Here is a 22,939-nt window from a genome sequence, read left to right as displayed (position 1 = left end):
CCTGCTGAGTTTCTCCAGTGATTTCTGTTTCAGAGCTGCATCATTTGGAGTTCTTTGTTTTAAGTGAAAAAAAATCACACAACATCAGGTTAGAGTCCAAAAGATTTATTTGGCAGCACTAGCTTTCGAAACGCTGCTCCTTCATCAGGTGGTTGTGTCTTTATTTTATTGTTGCATTGTGGATTTGCCCTTGAAAAGAAAAGCTATTGACACGCTATGGTTTCTGCACTTCGCACCTTACCATTTCGCCCCACCTCATCCTTTTCCCGCCCCCAGTTCGAACGAGAGTTCCCTGACGGCTGACGGGAAGGCGTTCCCGCCACGACCAATCAGAGAGCAGATCCAGCTCGAGGGGCATTACCATCCCGCAACGCTGCAACCGAACTTGCTGCGCGCCTTAAGCCCCGCCCGATGGCAGTGGGCGGGACACGTCTTCAGGAATAGGCGGGGTTATGCTCCGCATTCTAAGATGTTATTGGTTTATGTCGCTGTCGATGAGAGAGAGAGCACTTCCGGTGCAGTTTGGTTGCGCTCCTGTCAGTGAGGCGCCCGCTATTCTGTTGTTATCGACCGAGGCGGTTTTCTCTGTCTCCGCCGAGGAACGTTCATTCCCACCGCAAAAAAAAATTAATACCCGTCAATAAAAAGAAATCGATGTGATCTATTTGGAAGCGGGGAGGCAGGGGAGGGGGAAATGTCCAAAGAGTCGAGGAGCAGGCGAAGGGAGTTTGCGCCGGCCTTTTTGGGCGGCGGCGATAGTCGCGAGCGGAGCGGGCAACGGCAGCCTGGAGCCGGCGTCGAGTCCCGGGACAGGCCGGGGCCAAAGATGGGGCCTGCCGGTGACGAGCGGGAACGATCGGGCAGCGGCAGCTCGGGATCCTCGTACGGGGGCAAAGGCAAGAGCCCGGCAGGGAGCGGCAGTTCCAAGGTGCGGGGGGAGGGTAGGGGAGGAGGGATTGAAGGGGCGAGGGGTACCGTTGCGCTGCTGTACTTTTGCCGGATCGGCGAGCCTTCTCCGTCTCGGAGACCGTGGAAATCAATGCTGATGCTTACTACTCATCACCCTTTCTGCTGAATCCACCCTTTCGCGGAGAAACAATAGGAATGCCCCCCAACACAAAAGACATATATGCCCATCTAGTCTCATTCTACCAGATGAGTAGACTCAGAGAAACCATAGGTCTCACCTGCTGTTGAGATGAATAATATCGACCTTGAACACGTTAATTAGCAAATAGCTCGAAAGAGACCATTCGTACCTGTGCTACATCGTTGTGAGAACATCACTACATGTTCCTACTATTTTATTCCTAGCCCTATAGTTCCCCATTCTCATCATTTCAAAAGACGAATGTTTATTTTATCAACTTTCACCACATTAGCAGCTAACTCCCTGAAGCTCCCAATAGATCTCCTCTTCACTTGATGTGGAGGTGCCGATGTTGGACTAGGGTGGACAAAGTTGAAAAATCTCTCAATACCAGATAATAGTCCAACAGGTTTATTTGAAAGCACGGGCTTTTGGAGTGCTTCTCCTTCGACAGGTAGCTGGTGGGCAGGATACATAGGGTACAGTATTTCTAAGTGGAAGATCAAAGTGTCATACAACTGCTGCGATTAGGCAAACCTAACTCCTCCGCCCCAAACCTAGATGGCTGTTAAGTCTTTAATCACTAAGAGTAAGGACGCAGGTTTTGATTTATTAGTATGTAACTCCCAGAATTTCTTTCAAGTCAACTGCCTGAGATAACTTAAGATTTTATCAGTATATGAAGTGTTATCTCAGCTCAGATAATGCAGTAAAGGTGAGAGGTTAAGGTCTGTCTGTATCCCAACCTGGAGTCTCTTAAGTGATGAAAGACTTTACAGCCATCTAGATTTGGTACATTGCATCAGTTGTATGACTTTTTGATCTTTTACTTTTAAATTCTGTGTCCTGTGTATCCTGCCCCACTAGCTACCTGACGAAAGAGCAGTGTTGTGAAAGCTTGTACTTTCAAATAAAACTGTTGGTCTGTAACCTGGTGTTGTGATTTTTAATCTTCTCCACTTTAGTTCAGTTGTCAATTATATTCAAACATGGTTTTAGACCTACTTTCTTGCAGTAGTAATTAGTCTTTGCTTACTGTATTAGAATATTTTATCATCTTGAAAACTGCTATTAGGCCACCTAAATTCATCCATTCCTGAGAAAACATTCCTAATTTTTCCATTTTCTCAACTGAAACTCTTTACCCTTGATAATGTTTTGGTCATCGTCCCTGCAGTGTTGTCTCCAAAATATTCCAGCTAAAATCTAATCAGTGATGTTGAAAATCCAAGATTGGTTTCTTCACGTTCATTTCTCCTGTTTATAATTCCAAGTAACTGATATTGTTTTCAATTTATCAATTGCTGTGTCACACTTAAAGATGCATGCATCTCTTTGCTCATTGATACTTTTCACAATTGTGCCATTTCTTGCATACTACTTTTCTGTATTGGCTGTCCCTCTCCATCTCTACACCAAAAATTTGTGTTGTGTTTCTACTCATTTAATCTAACTTATGTTGTATTGAAGCCTAGAATTATACTAATCAGTAGCTAAATTTTTGCCAAGTTTTGTAATTTTTTAATGTTGCTGTCTACACAGAAACCTGAATTGTTTTTAAATCTGCACAGAGTAATGGACTGGAAACTGTACTTTGGGTGGCCTGCAGAAGTGTTCCCTAATCTATAAATATTCACCATCACTATGTTTCATGTCATTTTCTGTTAATTCCACCTTTGAACAAGCCATATGCATGGCACTTTGCGACCTGAGGTTGTTGATGAGTTATAATCAACTAAGAGAAAGTCAGGTCTGCAGATGCTGGAGTGAAAAAGTGTGGTGCTGGAAAAGCACAGCTGGTCAGGTAGCATCCAAGGAGCAGGAGAGTCGACGTTTTGAGCATAAGCTCTTCATCAGGAATGTGGGGGGCATTGCAATCAGTAGATGAAGGTGGGGCGTAATGGTGATAGGTCAGAATAGAGGTTGGACCAGATAGCTGGGAAGGAAGATGGACAGGTAGGACAGTTAAAGAGAGCAGTGTTGATTTGGAGGATTGGATCTGGGAAAAGGTGGGGGGAGGGGAGATCAGGAAACTGCTGAAATCGACATTGATGCCATGTGGTTAGAGGGTCTGAAGGTGGAAGATGAGATGTTCTTCCTCCACGCATGGGTGGCTAGGATTTGGAGGGAGAGTTATCGTCACCAGTCTTTATCAGAGAAGGCACAACTTGATGGTAAATAATGAAATACCTTTGGTATAATAAAAACTTAAGTAACATCTTCTTTAATCTCACAACATTGCAAAGGAGCAGCAGCAAAGTATTTTTGAAGTGTAAGGCATGTTATAATGTAGCAAATGTGATCGTCAATTTACGCATAGCAAGCCCCATAAATATCAGTATGGCAATAACCAGATGATTGGCTTCATTTTATTTGATGCTCATTCGTAGGAATGTGGAGGTCACAGGCTGGGTCAGTATTTATTGCCCATCCCCAGTTTCCCCTGAGAAGTTGATGGCGAGCTGCCTTCTTAAAATGCTGCAGTCCATGTTCTGTAGGCAAATCCACAATCTCATTGTGGAGTGGAATTTCCAGGATTTTGATATAGTAACACTGAAAGGTTGGAGATATATTTATAAGTCAGGTTGGTGAATAGTCATTGTTTCCTTGGACTTTAGTGAAGCCTTTGACAAGGTTTTGAATGGTAGACTCATTAATTAAGCTAGATCATATGGGATTCAGGGTGAGCTTGCCAACTGGATGCAAAATTGGCTTAACGATAGGAGACATGAGGATGCAGGTCGTTCTGTTATAACGCGACAGTTGTGTTCCTTTGCAATGTTTTGCTATAGAAAATAGTGTGATGGAAAACCACAATTGTAAATTGTACTGTAAAAAAATTGCCAATGGAAAATTGCTAGCCCTGTTCAATAGAAAGTTCACGTTTTCCAAATAACATTCACAATTTGTCAATCACACTAAAGCTAATTTGCACTGACGAAACGTGGTTTATAGCAGAATGACCTGTATAGAAAGCATGGTTAGTAAGTTTGTGGATGACACCAAAATTGGTGTATTATGGACAGTAGAGAAGCTTTTGTAAGATTACAAAGAGATCTTGATCAGTTGGGTCAATGGGCTCAAGAGTGGCAATGGAATTTAATTTGATAAATGTGAACTGCATTTTAGAAAAATCAAACAAAAACAACACATACACTTAAAAGTGGGGCCTTGGGTGGTGTTGTAGAATAGAGAGACCTAAGGTTTGAGGGGTATAATTCTTTGAAGTTTGCAACATAGGGTGGTTAAGGCATTGCGCATACTTGCCTTCATTGCTCAGACCTTTTGAGTATTGGAGTTGGGATGTAATGTTGAGCTAAGACAGGACATTGGTAAAGCCTTTTCTGGAGGACTGTGTACAGTTTTGGTCTCCCTGTTATACGAAGAATATTATTAACCTGGAGAGGGTTCAAAAGATTTACCAGGATATTGCCAGGAATGGAGAATTTTTGAGTTATAAGGATAGGCTGGGTAGGATGGGAAATTTTCCACTGGAGTGTAGGAGATTGAGAGAGAACCTTGAGGGATATGGAGAAGGTGAATGGCAGATGTCTTTTCCCTGCAGTGGGATATTTCAAGACTAGGGGACACATTTTTAACGTGAGAGGTGAGAGATTTGAAAAAGACATGAGGCAATTTTTTTTGCACAGTGGTTCATGTGTGGAATGAACTTCCAGGTGATAATGAAAGAGATTTAGATAAGTACATGAATAAGGATATAGGCCAACACAAGGCAGGTGGGAGTAATATAGTTTGGGATTGTGGTCGACCTGGACTGTTGGACCAAAAGGTCTGTTTTCTTACTATATGACTTTCTGACTCTATGTTGGTGGCTTGGATAGGCACTTGCAACATGCTGGCATTCTAGGTATCTGCTGCCCTTCCTTCTAGATTATAGTGGTCATGGTTTCTAAGGTGCTGTCTAAGGAGCCTTAGAGAATTTTTACAGTGTATTTTGTAGATAGATAGAGCACTGTGTGCTAAATGCAGTGGAAGGAATGAATGTTTGTGGAGCCAATCAAGCAGACTGTTTTGTCTTGGCTGTGAAACTTCTTGAGTGTTTTGGAACTGCCACCATTCATAAAAGTGGGGACTATTTCATTATACTCCTGACTTGTTCCTTTTCGACAGTAGACAGGTTTTGTGAAGCCTATTACTAGCTGTGCAATTCCTGGCCTCTGACCTGTTCTTGTAGCCGCGGTTCTTGTATGACATGGCCACATCAGTTTCTGGTCAATGATAACTGCCAGGATGTTGATAGTGAGAGATTCACTGATGGTAATGCCACTGAATGTCAAAATCATACTCATTACTTGGCTCTTGTGTAACATGAAGTTTACCTGTCATTTGTCTGCCAAAACCTGTATGTTATTCAGATCTTGCTGAATTTGTCCATGCTTTAGTATCTATGGAGATATATCATAGATCCAGAGTAACCTGTTCTTCTACATTTTGGTATTTTGATCAATGACTGGACTTCAAGTTCCAGTTTTCATGGTGAAGATAGATGGTCAATTCCATGCGCACTAATATAGCCCTGTTGGGTTGCCCAATCAGCATAGCTCTGCTCAACATGATATCTCTAGCCTCATCCAGATATTGATCAAATCTCATATCTGTGTCTCTCTTACACTTCCATTCTCTAATCCTTTTGCACCATTATGATGACAAAACGTTTCACCATTATGCATCAGTTGTCTGGATAGGTTGATGGAAAAATCTGCTTTTGTTTCTTTGTTCCTCATTTAAAAAAATACTGCATATAATTCTGGCCACCCTTTTTTCATAAGGATTTTGTTAAACCTGAAAGGGTGCAGAAAAGATTTACAAGGATGTTGCCAGAACCAGAGGGTTTGGGTTATAGGGTGAGGCTGAATAGGCTAAGGCGTTTTTCTCTGGAGCGTCGGAGGCTGAGAGTTGACCTTATAGAGGTTTATAAAATCATGAGCATGGATAAGGTGAATAGCCAAGGTCTTTTTTTCTAGGGTGGATGAGTCTAAAACTAAGGGATATTGGTTGAGGGTGAGAGCGAAAGATTTGAAAGGAGCTGAGAGGTAACATTTTCATGCAGAGTGTGAAGCATGAATGGAATGAGCTGCTAGAGAAAGTGGTGGAGACAGATGCAATTACAACATTTAAAAGGTATCTGGAAGAGTATATGAGTAGCAACTTTATAGTGGGATATGGGCCAAATGCTGGATCACATGGGACTCTGTCAGATTGGGATATCTGGTCAGTGCAGACAAGTTGGACTGAAGGGCTGTATGACTCTCTGAAAACTTCTATTGAAAGTTTTCTGTATTGTTGGTTGGGTTTCAGATTTATGCTATTTCCTAGTGAAGTTCTTTTTTATCATTTTATTACCTCACTATGTTGTAAAAATGCATGTTGTCACCTACATGATTGAATGCATCAGCAGTGTTCATTAGGTAGAGGTTTGATAGGCTGTAATTATGTGACTGACAGAAATTATGAGGCCTGGACCAGTAATCCAGGAATGAAAGTTTAAATCCCACTGTGCCTGTGTGTGAATTTTAATGAAATCCTACAGTCTAAGGTAATACTCCAGTATGGTACTGGGGGTGTTGCTTACAGATACTAACTTTCAGATGAGATGTTATTTGGAGGTACCCTTATCAACGAGTGATTTTTTTAGATTAGATTAGATTAGATTAGATTAGATTAGATTAGACTTACAGTGTGGAAACAGGCCCTTCGGCCCAACAAGTCCACACCGACCCGCCGAAGCGCAACCCACCCATACCCCTACATTTACCCCTTACCTAACACTACGGGCAATTTAGCTTGGCCAATTCACCTGACCCGCACATCTTTGGACTGTGGGAGGAAACCGGAGGAAACCCACGCAGACACGGGGAGAACGTGCAAACTCCACACAGTCAGTTGCCTGAGTCGGGAATTGAACCCGGGTCTACAGGCGCTGTGAGGCAGCAGTGCTAACCACTGTGCCACCGTGATTTGAATAATGTATTATGATAGATGCAACATTATGTTAATAATCTCTCTGAGATGTGGTGGTTCTGCAGTTCAGTACATCCATTTTTTTTCAGACACCCTTCATTATGTAACCTGGTGATGTTTACAGTCAGGACTCACAGACTAATAAAGGAGATTAAATATTTGTTCATGGGATATGGATGTTGCAAGACTTGGCCAGGCTTTATTACCAGACCTAATGTTCCAGTGGACACTTAACTGTCAACCACAAAATTATGGGTCCAGAGTCACACTTAGGCCAGATCAGGTAAAGATGGCAGATTTCCTTCCCTAAAGGGCATTAATGACCCAGAAGAAGATTTACAACAATTGAAGTTGGTTATATGATTGCCATTCAGCTAGCTTTCTTTTTTATTTCACCATCTGCTATGGTGGAATTCAAATCCATTCCACCAGAATATTAGCCTGTGGTCAAGTGACATTAATTCTATTCTCCACCTCCCTTGATGTGATAAACCTCTGGTTCCGATGGCAACGTTAGCCTGGTAAGTCCCTTCTCAGATGCATCAATGCAAAGACTAGGTTAACACTTGAGTGCATTATTCTAGTAATGCAGGGAAGTGGTGCAGAATTTTAGCTCATATTATTTTCTGAAGAGTAGGGCGTGTTGTCTGCAGTTCTCCAAAAACAGACATCACTAAATCAGACTACATGTTCATTATCGCATTGTTGTTCATGGAACTTTGCTGTGAGCAAACTAATGTTATCTGTCTTACCAGCGTGACTACTTTTCAAATGTATCCCCGTGCCTGCAGTAAAGTTTGGGATATCCCAGAGTCGTGAAAGGTGGTTTGTGATATGGAGCAAAAACAATGCAGTAAGGAATGCTCTTGGTGTTGAGTGCAGTGCAGTACTTGATGTGCAGTGTTTGGTGTCTCATTTGCAAAATGATAACCCTCAGTTTGACTGCAAACCTAAATAAAATTAATTTGCTTAGCAGTTGACAAATAAATAATGCAAAAGTCTGCTGTAAAAAAAACTCCTGATCCACAGATAATAGAGAACAGAATGGAATGATGTAGTTAAGTTTTGCTCAAGAAGCTTCCTCAGCAGATCAGTGTCAAAATTTGTTCATTGATAACATAGGCAAGTCATTGGATTGTTTAGGAGAAAGTGAGGACTGCAGATGCTGGACATCAGAGTTGAGTGCGTGGTGCTGGAAAATGAGCCTCATTCCTGATGAAGGGCTTATGTCTGAAATGTTGATTCTCCTGCTTCTCAGATGCTGCCTGACCTGCTGTGCTTTTCCAGCACCACACTCTTGACTCATTGGATTGTTTAAAAATGTGTTGCTGGAAAAGCGCAGCAGGTCAGGCAGCATCGAAGGAGCAGGAGAATCGCCGTTTTGGGCATAAGCCCTTCTTCAGGAATGAGGGTGTGCCAAGCAGGCTAATATAAAAGGTAGGGAGGAGGGACTTGGGAGAGGGGTGTTGGGAATACGATAGGTTGAAGGAGGTTAAGGTGAGGGTGATAGGCCAGAGAGGGGGGTGGGGGCAGGGAGGTCGGGAAGAAGATTGCAGGTCAAGAAGGTGGTGCTGAGTCTGAGGGTTGGGACTGAGAAAAGGTGGGGGGAGGGGAAATGAGAAAGCTGGAGAAATCTGCATTCATCCCTTGTGGTTGGAGGGTTCCTAGGCAGAAGATGAGGCGCTCTTCCTCCAGGCGTCGTGTTGCTCTGGTCTGGCGATGGAGGATGCTAAGGACCTGCATGTCCTTGGCGGAGTGGGAAGGGGAGTTAAAGTGTTCAGCCACGGGGTGGTTGGGTTGGTTGGTTTTGCATTTCTTGTGGTTGCAGGGGAAGGTGCCAGGAGTGGAGGTTGGGTTGGTGGGGGGTGTGGATCTGACGAGGGAGTGGTCTTTACGAAACGCTGATAGGGGTGCGGAGGGAAATATATCCTTGGAGGTGTGGTCTGTTTGGAGGTGGCGGAAATGACGAAGGATGATACGATGTATCTGGAGGTTGGTGGGGTGGTAGGTGAGGACCAGTGGGATTCTGTCCTGGTGACGATTGGAGGGGCGGGGTTCACGGGCAGAGGAGCGGGAAGTGGAGGAGGTGCGATAGAGAGCATCGTCAACCACGTCTGAGGGGAAATTACAGTCTTTGAAGAAGGAGGCCATCTGGGTTGTTCGGTATTGGAATTGATCCTCCTGGGAGCAGATATGGCGAAAGCGAAGGAATTGGGAATATGGGATGGCATTTTTACAGGGGGTTGGGTGGGAGGAGGTGTGATCTCGGTAGCTGTGGGAGTCAGTCCGTCAGCACAGACATTTACTATAAACCGACTGCCGCATCTGCTCCCAGGAGGATGAGTTCCAATACCGAACAACCCAGATGGCCTCCTACATTGGGGAGACAGGCCGCCTACTTGTAGAACGTTTCAGAGAACACCTCTGGGACATTTGCACGAACCAACCCAACCGCCCCGTGGCTGAACACTTGAACTCCCCCTCCCACTCCGCCAACGACATGCAGGTCCTTAGCCTCCTCCATCGCCAGACCATAGCAACAGGACGCCTGGAGGAAGAGCACCTTATCTTCCGCCTAGGAACCCTCCAATCACAAGGGATGAATGCAGATTTCTCCAGCTTTCTCATTTCCCCTCCCCCCACCTTTTCTCAGTCCCAACTCTCAGACTCAGCATCGCCTTCTTGACCTGCAATCTTCTTCCCGACCTCTCTGCCCCCACCCGCTCTCCGGCCTATCACCCTCACCTTAACCTCCTTCCACCTATCATATTCCCAACACCCCTCCCCCAAGTCCCTCCTCCCTACCTTTTATCTTAGCCTGCTTGACACACCCTCCTCATTCCTGAAGAAGGGCTTATGCCCGAATCGTCGATTCTCCTGCTCCTTTGATGCTGCCTGACCTGCTGCGCTTTTCCAGCAACATATTTTTAAGCTCTGATCTCCAGCATCTGCAGTCCTCACTTTCTCCTCATTGGATTGTTTATTTTGCAATGAGGTATCTGAAGTGGCATTTAATTTGTTGAGGATTGGTTTCTTGCGGAGCTGTGCTTTATAAAAGCTGGTGATAAAGTTAGAGCAAAACACAGGAACTGCATAACCTTAGCATGAAATCAAAACTTAACCCGAGGTGATACATAAGGTTGGTCTTTTGACACGCAGTGATAGAGATTAGCCAACAATGAGATAATAGAGGGAGATGAGGTGGGTAAATGATTGTAAACCTGATGAAACAGGTGGAGAATACTAAAATCACAAAATATAGCAGCAATTATTAATCTGATTCAGTTTGTTAGGAGGAAGAACTAGCAGGTGGAAACAAATAGTGTAGAAATAGAAAATTAGAGTGAAGATTTCTTTATATTGTCCTCTGGGATATACAAAATTTTACATTTTAGTTTATTTTTCATAATTTTGACAGTTTGGGCACCTCTTCTCGCTTGTCAACTGTACTGTCTGTCTAATTGTCTGTGGCCTAATAGTCTTTCAATCTTCTGTTGTACCAGTCCAACTTGAATATGAACCTTAACCAGTGCTTTGAGCTGGTATTCTCTAGACCTGGATGTTCCACTGTGTAAACTGGTACTGCCTCAACACGGAAAACAAAAAATGCTGGAGATCACAGTGGGTCAGGCAGCATTCATGGAGCGAAAGCAAACTAGAGTTTCGCATTTAGATGACTGCACTATTTGCCATACAGAAAAATAACAACATTTTTTGTCAGATGTTGGTGGACAAGCAGAATTGCTGCCTTTCTGTGGATTCTCTGACAACACTTGGAGTTCAATATTGTTACAGCGTGGTGAATTCATACTGAAGGATAGTTTGTGAGTTGATGATGAAGCTTTTTAAGCTCATTCTTCTTGATATTTTATTAGAGGAATGGCTTCACAAATTAGCCAAGAACCAAGTCTTTTACTGTAGAATTGTATGTTACCTTCATAAATTTTCTTTGTCTTGTAGACTTCAAAAAAATTTAGTCAGAGTTCAAACTTCTAAACTTTTTTTATAGACTATCAAAATCTGTCTTGCAGTCGGCCTGGTATTATTTTATAATTTTGATTTGTACTGGTTTCTAAAATTACAGAGAATGCAACTGAGTCATCTTGGGGAGTTAGAATAATTAACCAATTGCTCATATATACAAGAAAGTGTAAAATTTGTTTGTGATTACCCTTGATAAAATTCAGTATAGTTTATTCAGGAATATTGCCATCATTGGATGATTTCCAAAAGAGAGGAACATTGCTGGAATAATTCCCTTCTGCAGTGACTGTTTTGGTGGTCACCATATCTGCAGAGCAGTTACCCAAGATGCTCACAGGGCTGAAGGTCACATTGTCTGTGTTGCTTTCCAGAACTTCTGTTTGTATCATTAGTACGAAGCAGTTGTAATTGGACAACTAAGCGAGTTGGAAAGGAGTCTATTTTTGTTTTCTGTCAGATGATCATGTCATTAACCACGGTATATTTTAGTAATGGTAAAGACAGCATGGTTTTTTATAACTGTAGCTTATAACAGGACTGAAGTATGTCGATGGAAGAGAATGCCGAAGAACCAACTTGCAGGCTCTACTTTTTTTCTGTGCGTACCTTTTTGGCTGTATAGCGTAGGATCAAACATTCTCCTCCGATATTAAACAGTCATTAGATAATAGATTTGTCGTTTTGATGTGGAGATCTCTAAATGTTTGTAGCTTTATATAGATCCAGAGCAAGAGTTGTAATAATTTAGTGTTCTGTTGGATGGGTATGTTATAATTCTTGCCAGAGGTTATTTGCCTGCTCTGTATGAAACAGGTGATAAAGCCTGCAGTTACAATAGTTTGAAGTTACAATAAATGTGCTATTTTGTGGCTGACAGTTGCATGTTATCTGAAGGCTTGAGTGGGCTTAGGTTAGGCCATATTTCTCAAGATTACTGTCTGTAAAAACTTTGAGAGTGTTTTTCATTAGTTCTGTTTCCATTTGCATGTTTTATTTATTCCTCCACCCCCATTTACCTAGCCCTCTAGTTTCCAATGGGTTGGGGAGAGGAGTTTTGACAACGGTAAGTGTGAGGAGGGTGTTTGGCAGCGACAGAAGGGTTTTTTTGCGTGGGGGAGGGAGAGGATAGGAGAGGGGTCTGGCATGGGCGGGGGGGGGGGGGTTTTGGCTGGGTTGAAGAGCAGAGTAGTGGATTTTGGCATTGGAGTGAAAGGGAGAGGAGGTTTGCTTGGGGCAGCACAGTGACCCATTGGTTATCGCTGCTGCCACTCAGTGCCAGGGACTTGGGTTCGATTCCAGTCTCTGGTGACTGTGCAGACTCCACACAGACATTCTCCCTGTACCTGCATGGGTTTCCGCTGGCTGTTCCGGTTTCCTCCCACAAATCAAAGTTGTACAGATTAGGTGAATTGGCAAATGCTAAATTGCCCATAATGTTTGGGAATGTGTAGGTTAGGTGCATTACTCTGGGATAAACGTAGAGAAATAGGGGAATGGGTCTGGGTGGGTACTCTTTGGAGGGTGGGTGTGGATTTGCTGGATCGAAGGGCCTATTTCTTCACGTTAGGGATTCTATGATTCTAGCGTGGGCCAGGAAAAGGGGAATAAAGACAGTGATGTAAAAACTCAGCTTGGCTGGCAGCAAGTGTGGACAGAGAAACAAAATTAACACTTCGAGTCCAATGCTTCTTTTAACTGTTTCTGACTCTATAGATGTTTCTAGACCTGTTGAGATTCTCCAGTACTTTTGGTTGTTGTTTCAGTTCTCCCACATCCACAATACTTTGCTTTTATTTTAGTGTGGAGAAGGAGTTTGTCTTTGGTGAAGAGAGGGGATTTAGCATGGGGGGGAGACAGAGAGGGTGTTTGGGTGGGACAGGGAGGTGGTGGTGAGGGGATCCCTCACAGGAGGCTGGTGAGTTTAGCAGGGAAGAGGCTTGAGGGTGTTCTGATAAGGAAGAGAGGGAGGGAGGGAGGGAGAAATTGTGGAAAGGTTAGGGGTATGTTGTGAGGATGATATGGGTTTGGCAATTTAGAGAAGTACTGTTGCAAGGACAGTAATAAGTTCACCACAAATGTTTAATAGTATCTATATATAACAAATAATTAATGAATGTTTTTGTGTCCCTTGGGCTGCAGTATTAAAGGACAGAGAATGAGGTTGCATCCATGTCTAGGAGGCTAGGAACCCATTCTGGAATAAACACAATGCTGGAGAAACTCAGCAGGTCTCGCAACATCTGTTAAGAGAGAAACAAAGTTAACTTTGGTCCAGTATGGCTGTTTTATTTCAGAACTCAGAGTTAACTTTGTTTCAGATTTCCAGTATTTGTACTGTATTGCTTTTATTCGAATGTAGTCAGGATAAAATTAAGTCGTCATTCAAATGGGCAGCCAACTACCATCTTCAATGTGCAATCAGTGCTGACCTTGCCAGTGATTTCCATGTTCTAAAAACTGAATTAAAGAAAAGTTTTTGGTTGGATCTCTCAACCCCATCTAATTTTTACTGAGGTAGATGGGTACAATCAGTTTATACTACCCTAGATGAGAAAAGATATCCACCAGGGTTTCCATTAATTATTCAATGACCTTGTAAATTATGAGCAGGTTAGGCAAGAACAGGACGAGGCTCAGCTGTAGGACTCTTTGTGGAAGATAGTTTGTTGTTGCAAATCCTTTGAACTCCCATACAATAGATAGTGATATGCTTGAATTCTGAGTGTTAGGCACTACAGGAACTTGATCTTCGGACTGAGAAAAATTTGCAGTAGAGGTTAATTGATACGTCACTGTAGAGACATTGAGATTTTGTTATGCAAGTTGCTGATTCTCAGGACTTCAGTCAAGAGCGAGACTGGAATTTAGATAATACTCATGATGTCCAACAAAGACAATAAATACTTAAGTTACTTTGAAGTTCAGTTACTTTTGTTGTCAAACACAACCATTTTGCTGTAGCAAAATCCCAGCAATAACCAGCAATTGGGTGAATGATGAGTGAAAATTGTCAGTTAGTACATCAAATGGATTCTCTCCTTCAAGTGATAGTGTAGATTTAACAGTTGTTAGGATAGATAAGAACATCATATGAATGGTAATACCTTTTGAAAAAAGTATTCCACAGTACTACACTTGAGTATTAGTATTGATCATAAATATTAATGATGTGACTAAAAGAATTCCTGTGTAATTGGAAGGTAATGATTTTTTTGTTTTCTGCTTAAGCTTTTTTTGCTAAGTTTTCCATGGCAGGAATGAGCATTCAACTTGTAACCTAGTAAAAAGTCAGATCACTGATGTAATGGAGAATTTAAGTAAAAACACTATTTTAAGTTAACAAAATGTCATTTGACAGAAAATGTTGAGCACTGGACAAGAGAACAGTTCAGGGAAAGTAACTAATTTTCAACCAGTCTTAATCCATTTGAATTCTCATCTTTAGGCCTCATTCCAGAGATCCAACAGTCATGATAAAGTTCGCAAGATAGTTGCACAAGAAGGGCGAGCGGCCAGGAACCTAATTGCATGGAGCGTTCCCTTGGAAAATAAAGATGATGATGGTAAGCTTTTAATGATAGTAGCATAGTGATATTATCTTTATCCTAATAACTAGAGAACCCAACTGGTGCTCAAGGACATTGATTGAATTCCCACCATTGCAGCTGTGAAATGTAGATTCAATTAATAACAATCTGCAATTGAAAGTTAGTCTCTGTAATGGTGACCAGTAAACTATCATTTATTGCTTAATACCCATCTTGTACACTGAAGTCTTTACCTGGCCTGACTTAGATGTGACTGTATACACAAAACAATCTGGTTGTGCCCTCAAAAATGGCCGAGCAAGCTATCGGTTCATGAGCATATGAAGATGGGTAGCAAATGCTGATCTTGATAGTGACACCAACATTCCATGAACAAATAAGGAAAAATAACTGTGCTCATTAGACAAGATCACTTGCTCTGTGTAATGTTGGCTGAACAAAGAAGCTTCTCACTACACCTTTAAAGGAATGTTAAGCTGTTTTACTGAGTACAACTCCAAATGTCTCCTGTCAGTTAATTTAAAATAATTGTCCATTCGTAAAACTGAAAACAATTAGTTGAAAGCAAGCTTGCATGTTAATATTTGCGATTGTCTTTCCTACTGCACCTCCTGAGTTTCCTTCTCTTTTGATTCTTTGTCCTCCTCCTTCTCTTCCAATTTGATTAAGCACATGTTTTGCTGCAAGACTGTTGAACAAATTTTCTTTGAATGATTGTGATTTGGTCATTCAGGAAAGTTTTGGAAAGGAGAAAAGCAGACATAACCAATGTTGAAAATAAAACTAATGGCTATTGATACATGTTACAGAAGAAAGAAGTTGCTTTCATTAAAAAAAATTGTCTTTCTCAAGCTAAATATTTTAAAAAATATATTTGCTGTTATTTGTCAGTTGATATGTGATTGTATCATTGCTGGGTCTTCCTGAGATTGCAGGGGGAAGAATGAGATATTGGTAATTCAAATGAAAAACTGTTCTTTGAAGGTATATGAATCTCGATATGTTGGATACTGTTATTGGGAAAGAGGTTTGAGTTTCAGAGCTCTTCAGTAACTGGGAATAGTGTAGTATTATATGTTTTCAGCAGGTGGTGTCCAAGAGTTGCTAAACTGATTTGATACAGCATTTGTGTCAGTCGTAGAGATGTACAGCACAAAAACTGACCAGTTATCCTAACACAATCTAGTCCCATCTGCCAGCACCTGACCCATATCCCTCCAAACCCTTCCTATTCATAGACCCATCCAGATGCCTTTTTAAATGTTGCAATCGTATCAGCCTCCACCACTTCCTCCGGTAGATCATTCCATACATGTATCACTCTCTGTGTGAAAACGTTGCCCCTTAGGTTTCTCTTATATCTTTCCCCTCTCACCCGCAGCCTATGCCCTCTAGTTCTGGACTCCCCCACCCCAGGGAAAAAACTTTGTCTATTTATCCTATCCATGCCCCTCACGAACTTTTAAACCCCTATAAGGTCACCCCTTAGCCTCCGATGCTCCAGGGAAAACAGCCCCAGCCTATCCAGCCTCTCCTTATAGCTCAAATTCTCCAACCCTGGCAACGTCCTTGTAAATCTTATCTGAACCTTTTCAGAATACCCTTCCGATAGGAAGGAGTCCAGAATTGCACGCAGTATTCTAAAAGTGGCCTAACCAATGTCCTGTACAGGCGCAACATGACCTCCCAACTCCTGTACTTAATACTCTGACCAATAAGAGAAAGCATACCAAACACCACCGTTGCTATTCTATTTACCTGCGACTCTACTTTCAGAGAGCTATGAACCTGCACTCCAAGGTCTCTTTGTTCAGCAACACGCCCTAGGATCTTACCATTAAGTATAAGTCCTGCTAAGATTTGCTTTCCCAAAATGCAGCACCTCGCATTTATCTAAATTAAACTCAATCTGCCACTTCTCAGCCCATTGGCCAATCTGATCAAGATCCCGTTGTAATCTGAGGTAACCTTCTTCGCTGTCCATTACCAGTTTTGGTGTCATCTGCAAACTTACTAACTATACCTATTATGCTCACATTCAAATCATTTATATAAATGATGAAAAGTAGTAGACCCAGCACTGATCCTTGTGGCACTCCACTGGTCACAGGCCTCCAGTCTGATAAACAACCCTCTATCTTCTACCTTTGAGCCAGTTTTGTATCCAAATGGCTAGTTCTCTCTATATTCCATGAGATCTAACCTTGTTAACCAGTCTTCCATGGGTAACCTTGTCAAATGTCTTACTGAAGTGCATATAGATCACGTCCACCACTCTTCCATCAACAGCCCTCTTTGTTACTTATTCAAAAAACTCAATCAAGTTTGTGAGACATGATTTCCCATGCAAAAGCCATATTGACTATCCCTGATCAGTCCTTGCCTTTCCAAATACATGTACATCCTGTCCTCCAGGAATCCGTCCAACAACCTGCCCACCACTGACATCTGGCTCACTGATCTGCACTTCCCTGGCTTGTTCTTACCACCCTTATTAAACAGTTGCACCACATCAGTGAACCTCCAGTCTTCTAGCATCTCATTTGTGACTATCGATGATACACATATCTGAGCAAGGGGGCCCAGCAATCACTTCCCTAGCTTCCCACAGAGTTCTAGGATACACCTGATCAGGTACTGGGGATTTATCCACTTTTATGCGTTTCAAGACATCCAGCACTTCCTCTCTGTAATGTGGACATTTTTCCAGATGTCAATATCTATTTCCCTTCATTCTATATCTTCCATGTCCTTTTCCATAGTAAACATTGATGCAAAATACTCATTTAGTATCTCCCCCATCTCCTGTGGCTCCACACAGAGCCCACCTTGCTGATCTTTGAGGGCCCTATTCTCTCCCTAGTTACCCTTTTGTTCTTCATGTATTTGTAAAAAACCCTTTGGATTCTCCTTACTTCTGTTTGCCAAAGTTATCTTATGTCCCCTTTTTGCCCTCCTGATTTCTCTCTTAAGTATACTCCTACTTCTTTTGTACTCTTCTCAGGATTCATTCAATCTATCTTGTCTATACCTGACACTTGCTTCCTTTTTCTTAATCAAACCCTCAATTTCTTTAATCGTCCAGCATTCCCTACACCTACCAGCGTTTCCTTTCACCCTGACAGGAATATACTGTCTCTGGATTCTCATTATCTCATTTTTGAAGGCTTTCCATTTCCCAGCCATCCCTTTACCTGCGAACATCTGCCCCCAGTCAGCTTTTCAAAGTTCTTGCCTAATACCGTCAAAATTGGCCTTCCTCCAATTTAGAACTTCGACTTTTAGATCTGGTCTATCCTTTTCCATCACTATTTTAAAACTAATAGAATTATGGTCGCTGGCCCCAAAATGCTCCACTACTGACACCTCAGTCACCTGCCCTGTCTTATTTTCCAAGAGTAAGTCAAGTTTTGCACCTTCTCTAATAGGTACATTCACATATTGAATCAGAAAGTTTTTCTGTAAACACTTAACAAAATCCTCTCCATTTAAACCCTTAACACTATGGCAGTCCCAGTCTGTGTTTGGAAAGTTAAAATCCCCTACCATAACCACCCTATTATTCTTGCAGGTAGCTGAGATCTCCATACAAGTTTATTTCTCAATTTCCCTCTGACTATTAGAGGGTCTATAATACAATCCCAATAAGGTGATCATCCCTTTCTTATTTCTCAGTTCCACCCGAATAACTTCCCTGGATGTATTTTTGGGAATATCCTCCCTCATTATAGCTGTAATGCTATCCCTTATCAAAAATACCACACCGTCTCCTCTCCTGCCTCCCTTTCTATCCTTCCTGTAGCATTTGTATCCTGGAACATTAAGCTGCGGTCCTGTCCATCCCTGAGCCACCTTTCTGTAATTGCTATGATATCCCAGTCCCATGTTCCTAACCAAGCCCTGAGTTCATCTGCCTTCCCTGTTAGGCCCCTTGCATTGAAATAAATGCAGTTTAATTTATCAGTCCTACCTTGTTCTCTGCTTTGTCCCTGCTTGCCCTGACTGTTTGACTGACTTCTTTTATCAACCATACCAGTCTAGATTGAAATTGTTCCTCACTATCTCCCTGGGTCCCTCTGCTCCCCACCCTCTCCCGTTCTTTTTGAATACACTGTATAAGTGGTTTTCCTCTGCTCTGCGTAGTTCCTCTGTGCTGTAGTGTGTGTTGGTTCGTTGAAATAACGTTCTGATGCAGCTTCTTTTGTGGATGTTGGGATGATTGCTTCTGTAGTTCAATATTAGGTCCGCATGTGTCCGTATGACATTACCAACCCAAAGAAACCCAAACATATAAATAGAAATCAGGAATCATATACAGTGCTTCACCTGGAGGCCCACTGAAGATGTTACCTATTAGGGTGACGAAACGTCTGGAATATCATGTATTCAAAAAGAATGGGTACCCAAAGAACACAGTCCGCCAGTTTCTCAGCAACAAACCCAAACAAGCAGACAAAACACTGTCCAGAAACCCTAGCCACTATCCCCTACATCAAAGACATCTCGGAAATGACTGCCAGACTATTCAGATGTCTTGGCATCATGGTAGCCCACAAACCCACCAACACACTAAAACAGCAACTAATGAACCTAAAAGACCCTATACAGACAACAAGCAAAACTCCTGTCATTTACAAAATACCATGCAAGAACTGTAATAAACACTACATCGCACAAACAGGCAGAAAACTAGCCAACAGGATACATGAACACCAACTAGGGAAGGATACCACTTCGAGTGGGACAATACATCTATATTAGGACAAGCCAAATAGAGACACGTAAGAGAATTCCTAGAAGCGTGGCATTCCAACCAAAACTCTATCAACAAACACATCAAGTTAGACCCCATCTACTACCCCCTGAAAAAAAGAACAGGAAATGATGTCACCACAGGAAATGGCATCACCAACCCAAAGAAACCCAAACATATAAATAGAAAGCAGGAATCATGTATAGTGCTTCACCTGCAGGCCCACTGAAGCTGTTACCTAGTAGGGTGACGAGACATCTGGAAATGAACCTTCCAGCTCAGCGAGCAAACCTACATCCAGAACCTCAACCTGAGCTACAAACTTCTCAAAAAAAAAGCACTGTCATATTTCTTCACAAAATACTGCTCCAGGCTAACTTAATACTTATGACTTATTTTTAAATTTAATCAAGCGACATATCTCAATAAAACATATAAATCAAGGAAGAATCCACTCTACTTGCTTAAGGCCACACTTAAAATATTCACATATCTGTTTCTATGCTATGACGTCTCCCAAGCAGGTTCCTCCAAGATTAATTGCGAATTTCCATTTGTTAATTTTCCCAGATGCACTCTGATGTGCCCTGTTCCATAAAGCTGATTTATTTCTTTGTCATTACTCTGTTTTGAACAAACTTTAAAAATGTTGCAAGGCTTTTTAGTAATTGGAATAAAAAAAGGACGTTTGAAGTTTGTTTACTGGAGACCCAGTCAGCAGAGGACCCCATTCATTGTGTCCCAATGATGTACCTATCCCTAGTCTCAGAGGGGTCCTGCAGTCCTTTCTGCAGTTATGTGACCTTTCACTTACAAAACCAGTCACCAGATCTGTGTTAATCAGAATCTGACGTTTCAGTTTTGGCCCCAATTTCCGTTACTGGAGTATCATTCCCACATTCTGAAAATACTTTTTTCAAAACTTAGACATGTCCTTTATGTTTGGAGCATTAGAAAAGGTTTCCTTGTAAATTTTCCAGTTTATTTGCACATCAGACTTTTTATTCTTTGACTTTTTAACTTGGAATATAGATGTAGGCTTCCAAGATTTGAGTTTTTGGAAATACTTTTAAAATATTGGAGAAATGGTACAAACCCTGTTTATTTATTCTCTAAAGGCATGCAAAGTAAGACATGCTGGTGCAGATTTTGCTTTTTGGTTCCTGTTTTTCTATGTGCTCTGTCATTGAATTTCAAGACAAAAGTTATTGAGTATGATTTAAAATCTAAGATTAATTTATGTAGAAACAATTTTTTTTACATTTAAAATACAGTAACTATAGATGGATGTACTGTTCGGCGCATGTAGAATTTAACTCTTCTATCATCAGAAGAGTTCCCTTGTGCAGCCAGATAGTGATTCTTCAGAAGGGAATTGGATAAATACTTGAAAAAAGAAATTAGAGTGTCAGGAGAGGAACCAAAGAATGGCACAAACTTGATTTGGAATTGGCACAGCTTTTCTGGGCTGAATGGTCTTTTTCTGTGATGTAGCTGGGCGATTCTCCAAATTGAAAATTGGCAGCTCAGGTTGTGAAACGGGACATTGTGCATGCATTGGAAGCAATGCTGAAAAGGTACGCATGCTATCTTTCAGGTGCTCAGTTGTTGAAACAAGACATGCAAATTTGATGGCCTGTGCTGGGGCTGCCTTTTGTTTTTGTGGGATGGGTCTGTAAATGGTGAGCATGGGAACATATTGGCTTGTGGTGTGCGGTTCTGCTGCAGTTCATGTCTAAGTTTAACACCATTAGATTGAGAATAAACCACATTCGAAGGGCACTTGGCCATCATGTTGTGGAGGATCCCCTGATTTCTATTGCAGATGATGGTCTACGAGGTTGCATTGTAGATTCAGCAACTGATTTTAGTTTGTGAGAGTGGGAGTCATGTTGAACAGAATCCAGTTTCTGTCTAGATTTCCAAGCTACAGTTTAATTTGTTGAGAAGAAAACATTATTTTGCAATTCAGTCAGGGTACAAAATTACCAGAAGATGACATGTAGGATAAATAGAGCAATGTTTCAAATTTTAAATTGATGAAGGGAATAGATTCTTTGTTCGGTTGGATAGATTATTTGAGATGGTTAGGGATAATCGGTATGTAGGATATATGCTTGCATTTTTTAACTAAGGATTTATTTTTTAACTAAAGATTTAATTAATATGTTGGGAAATATGTGGCAAGTATGTTTCACTACAGATCTCCAAAAGGGTTTGGACAAGTTCTTATACAGGAACACATTTCTTGTTATCGAGGTTGCAGACAAGCCAGACTAAGCTTCTAATCCACCACACCATTCTCCTTCTCTTCTGCAAATATTATGCTGATTTCCTTCTTGTTTGGCTTTACCTTCTCCCTCATGCCCACTGCTGGACAACCCAACTTGTTAATCAGGTCAATAAGATGTGCCTTGCTGTTAGATATATCCTTGTGCCATTGTATATAGGGTAGAAAGAGCACAGGGTACTGTAGCTCGGCACCTTTTCTTAAATGTCTTCCTATGAGTAAAGGGGGTGTAGTCCCATGAGTACAACGTAAAGGGCGGTTCACAGGAGATGATCTGAGGGATTATGCCTCTACTTGCCATATGGTGATAGATCAACATGCAATGCTAGCTTCCTGGCCTACCTGGGGCATCATGTGTGGATTTTATATTTTATACATTGTATAGTGGTTCTGATTAAAATCTGTTAGAGTCATAGAGATGTACAGCACGGAAACAGACCCGTCAGTCCAACTTGTCCATGCCCACCATCTATCCCAACCCAATCTAGTCCCACCTGCCAGCACCCGGCCCATATCCCTCCAAACCCTTCCTATTCATATAGCCATCCAGATGCCTTTTAAATGCTGCAGTTGTACTAGCCTCTACCACTTCCTCTGGCAGTTCATTCCATACACATACCACCCTCTGCGTGAAAAAGTTGCCCCTTAGGTCTCTTTTATATCTTTCCCCTCTCACCCTAAACCTATGCCGTCTAGTTGTGGACTCAGGGAAAAGACTTTGCCTATTTATCCTATCCATGCCCCTCATGACTTTATAAACTTCTACAAGGTCACACCTCAGCGTCCGATGCTCCAGGGAAAACCGTCCTAGTCTATTCAACCTCTCCGTATAGCTCAAATCCTCCGACCCTGCTAACATCCTTGTAAATGTTTTCTGAAAACTTTCAAGTTTCACAACATCTTTCCAATAGGAAGAAGACCAGAGTTGCATGCAATGTTCCAACAGTGGCCTAACCAATGTCCTGTCCAGCCGCAACATGTACTCAAGACTCTCGCCAATAAAGGACAGCATACCAAACACCACCTTCACTATCCGATCTACCTGCGAGTCCACTTTCAAGGAGCTATGAACCTGCGCTCCAAGGTCTCTTTGTTCAGCAACACACCCTAGAACCTTACCATTAAGTGTATAAGTCCTGCTAAGATTTGCTTTCCCAAAGTGCAGCACCTCGCATTTATCTAAATTAAACCCCATCTGCCACTTCTCAGCCCATTGCCCCATCTGATCAAGATCCCGTTGTATGAGGTAACCTTCTTTGCTGTCCACTGCACCTCCAATTTTAGTGTCGTCA

The 22,939-nt window shown here is 41.9% G+C and overlaps 1 protein-coding gene across 2 annotated transcripts in view; it reads left to right on the top strand.

Moving 5' to 3' along the window:
- The first annotated feature begins 528 nt into the window (after positions 1 to 528).
- The window catches only part of scaper (S-phase cyclin A-associated protein in the ER), a 324,173-nt gene continuing 301,762 nt past the window's right edge, over positions 529 to 22,939 (top strand). For both annotated transcript variants that reach the window (XM_060853762.1, XM_060853761.1), the window contains exons 1-2: positions 529 to 928; positions 14,502 to 14,619. In XM_060853762.1, the coding sequence (XP_060709745.1) occupies positions 695 to 928; positions 14,502 to 14,619 (352 nt within the window). In that variant the 5' untranslated portion in view covers positions 529 to 694. The remainder of the gene's footprint in view (positions 929 to 14,501; positions 14,620 to 22,939) is intronic.

This window comes from Hemiscyllium ocellatum, chromosome 42 (assembly GCF_020745735.1).
Source record: "Hemiscyllium ocellatum isolate sHemOce1 chromosome 42, sHemOce1.pat.X.cur, whole genome shotgun sequence".
NCBI lineage: Eukaryota > Metazoa > Chordata > Chondrichthyes > Orectolobiformes > Hemiscylliidae > Hemiscyllium > Hemiscyllium ocellatum.
This window is presented reverse-complemented; position numbering and strand designations above follow the sequence as displayed.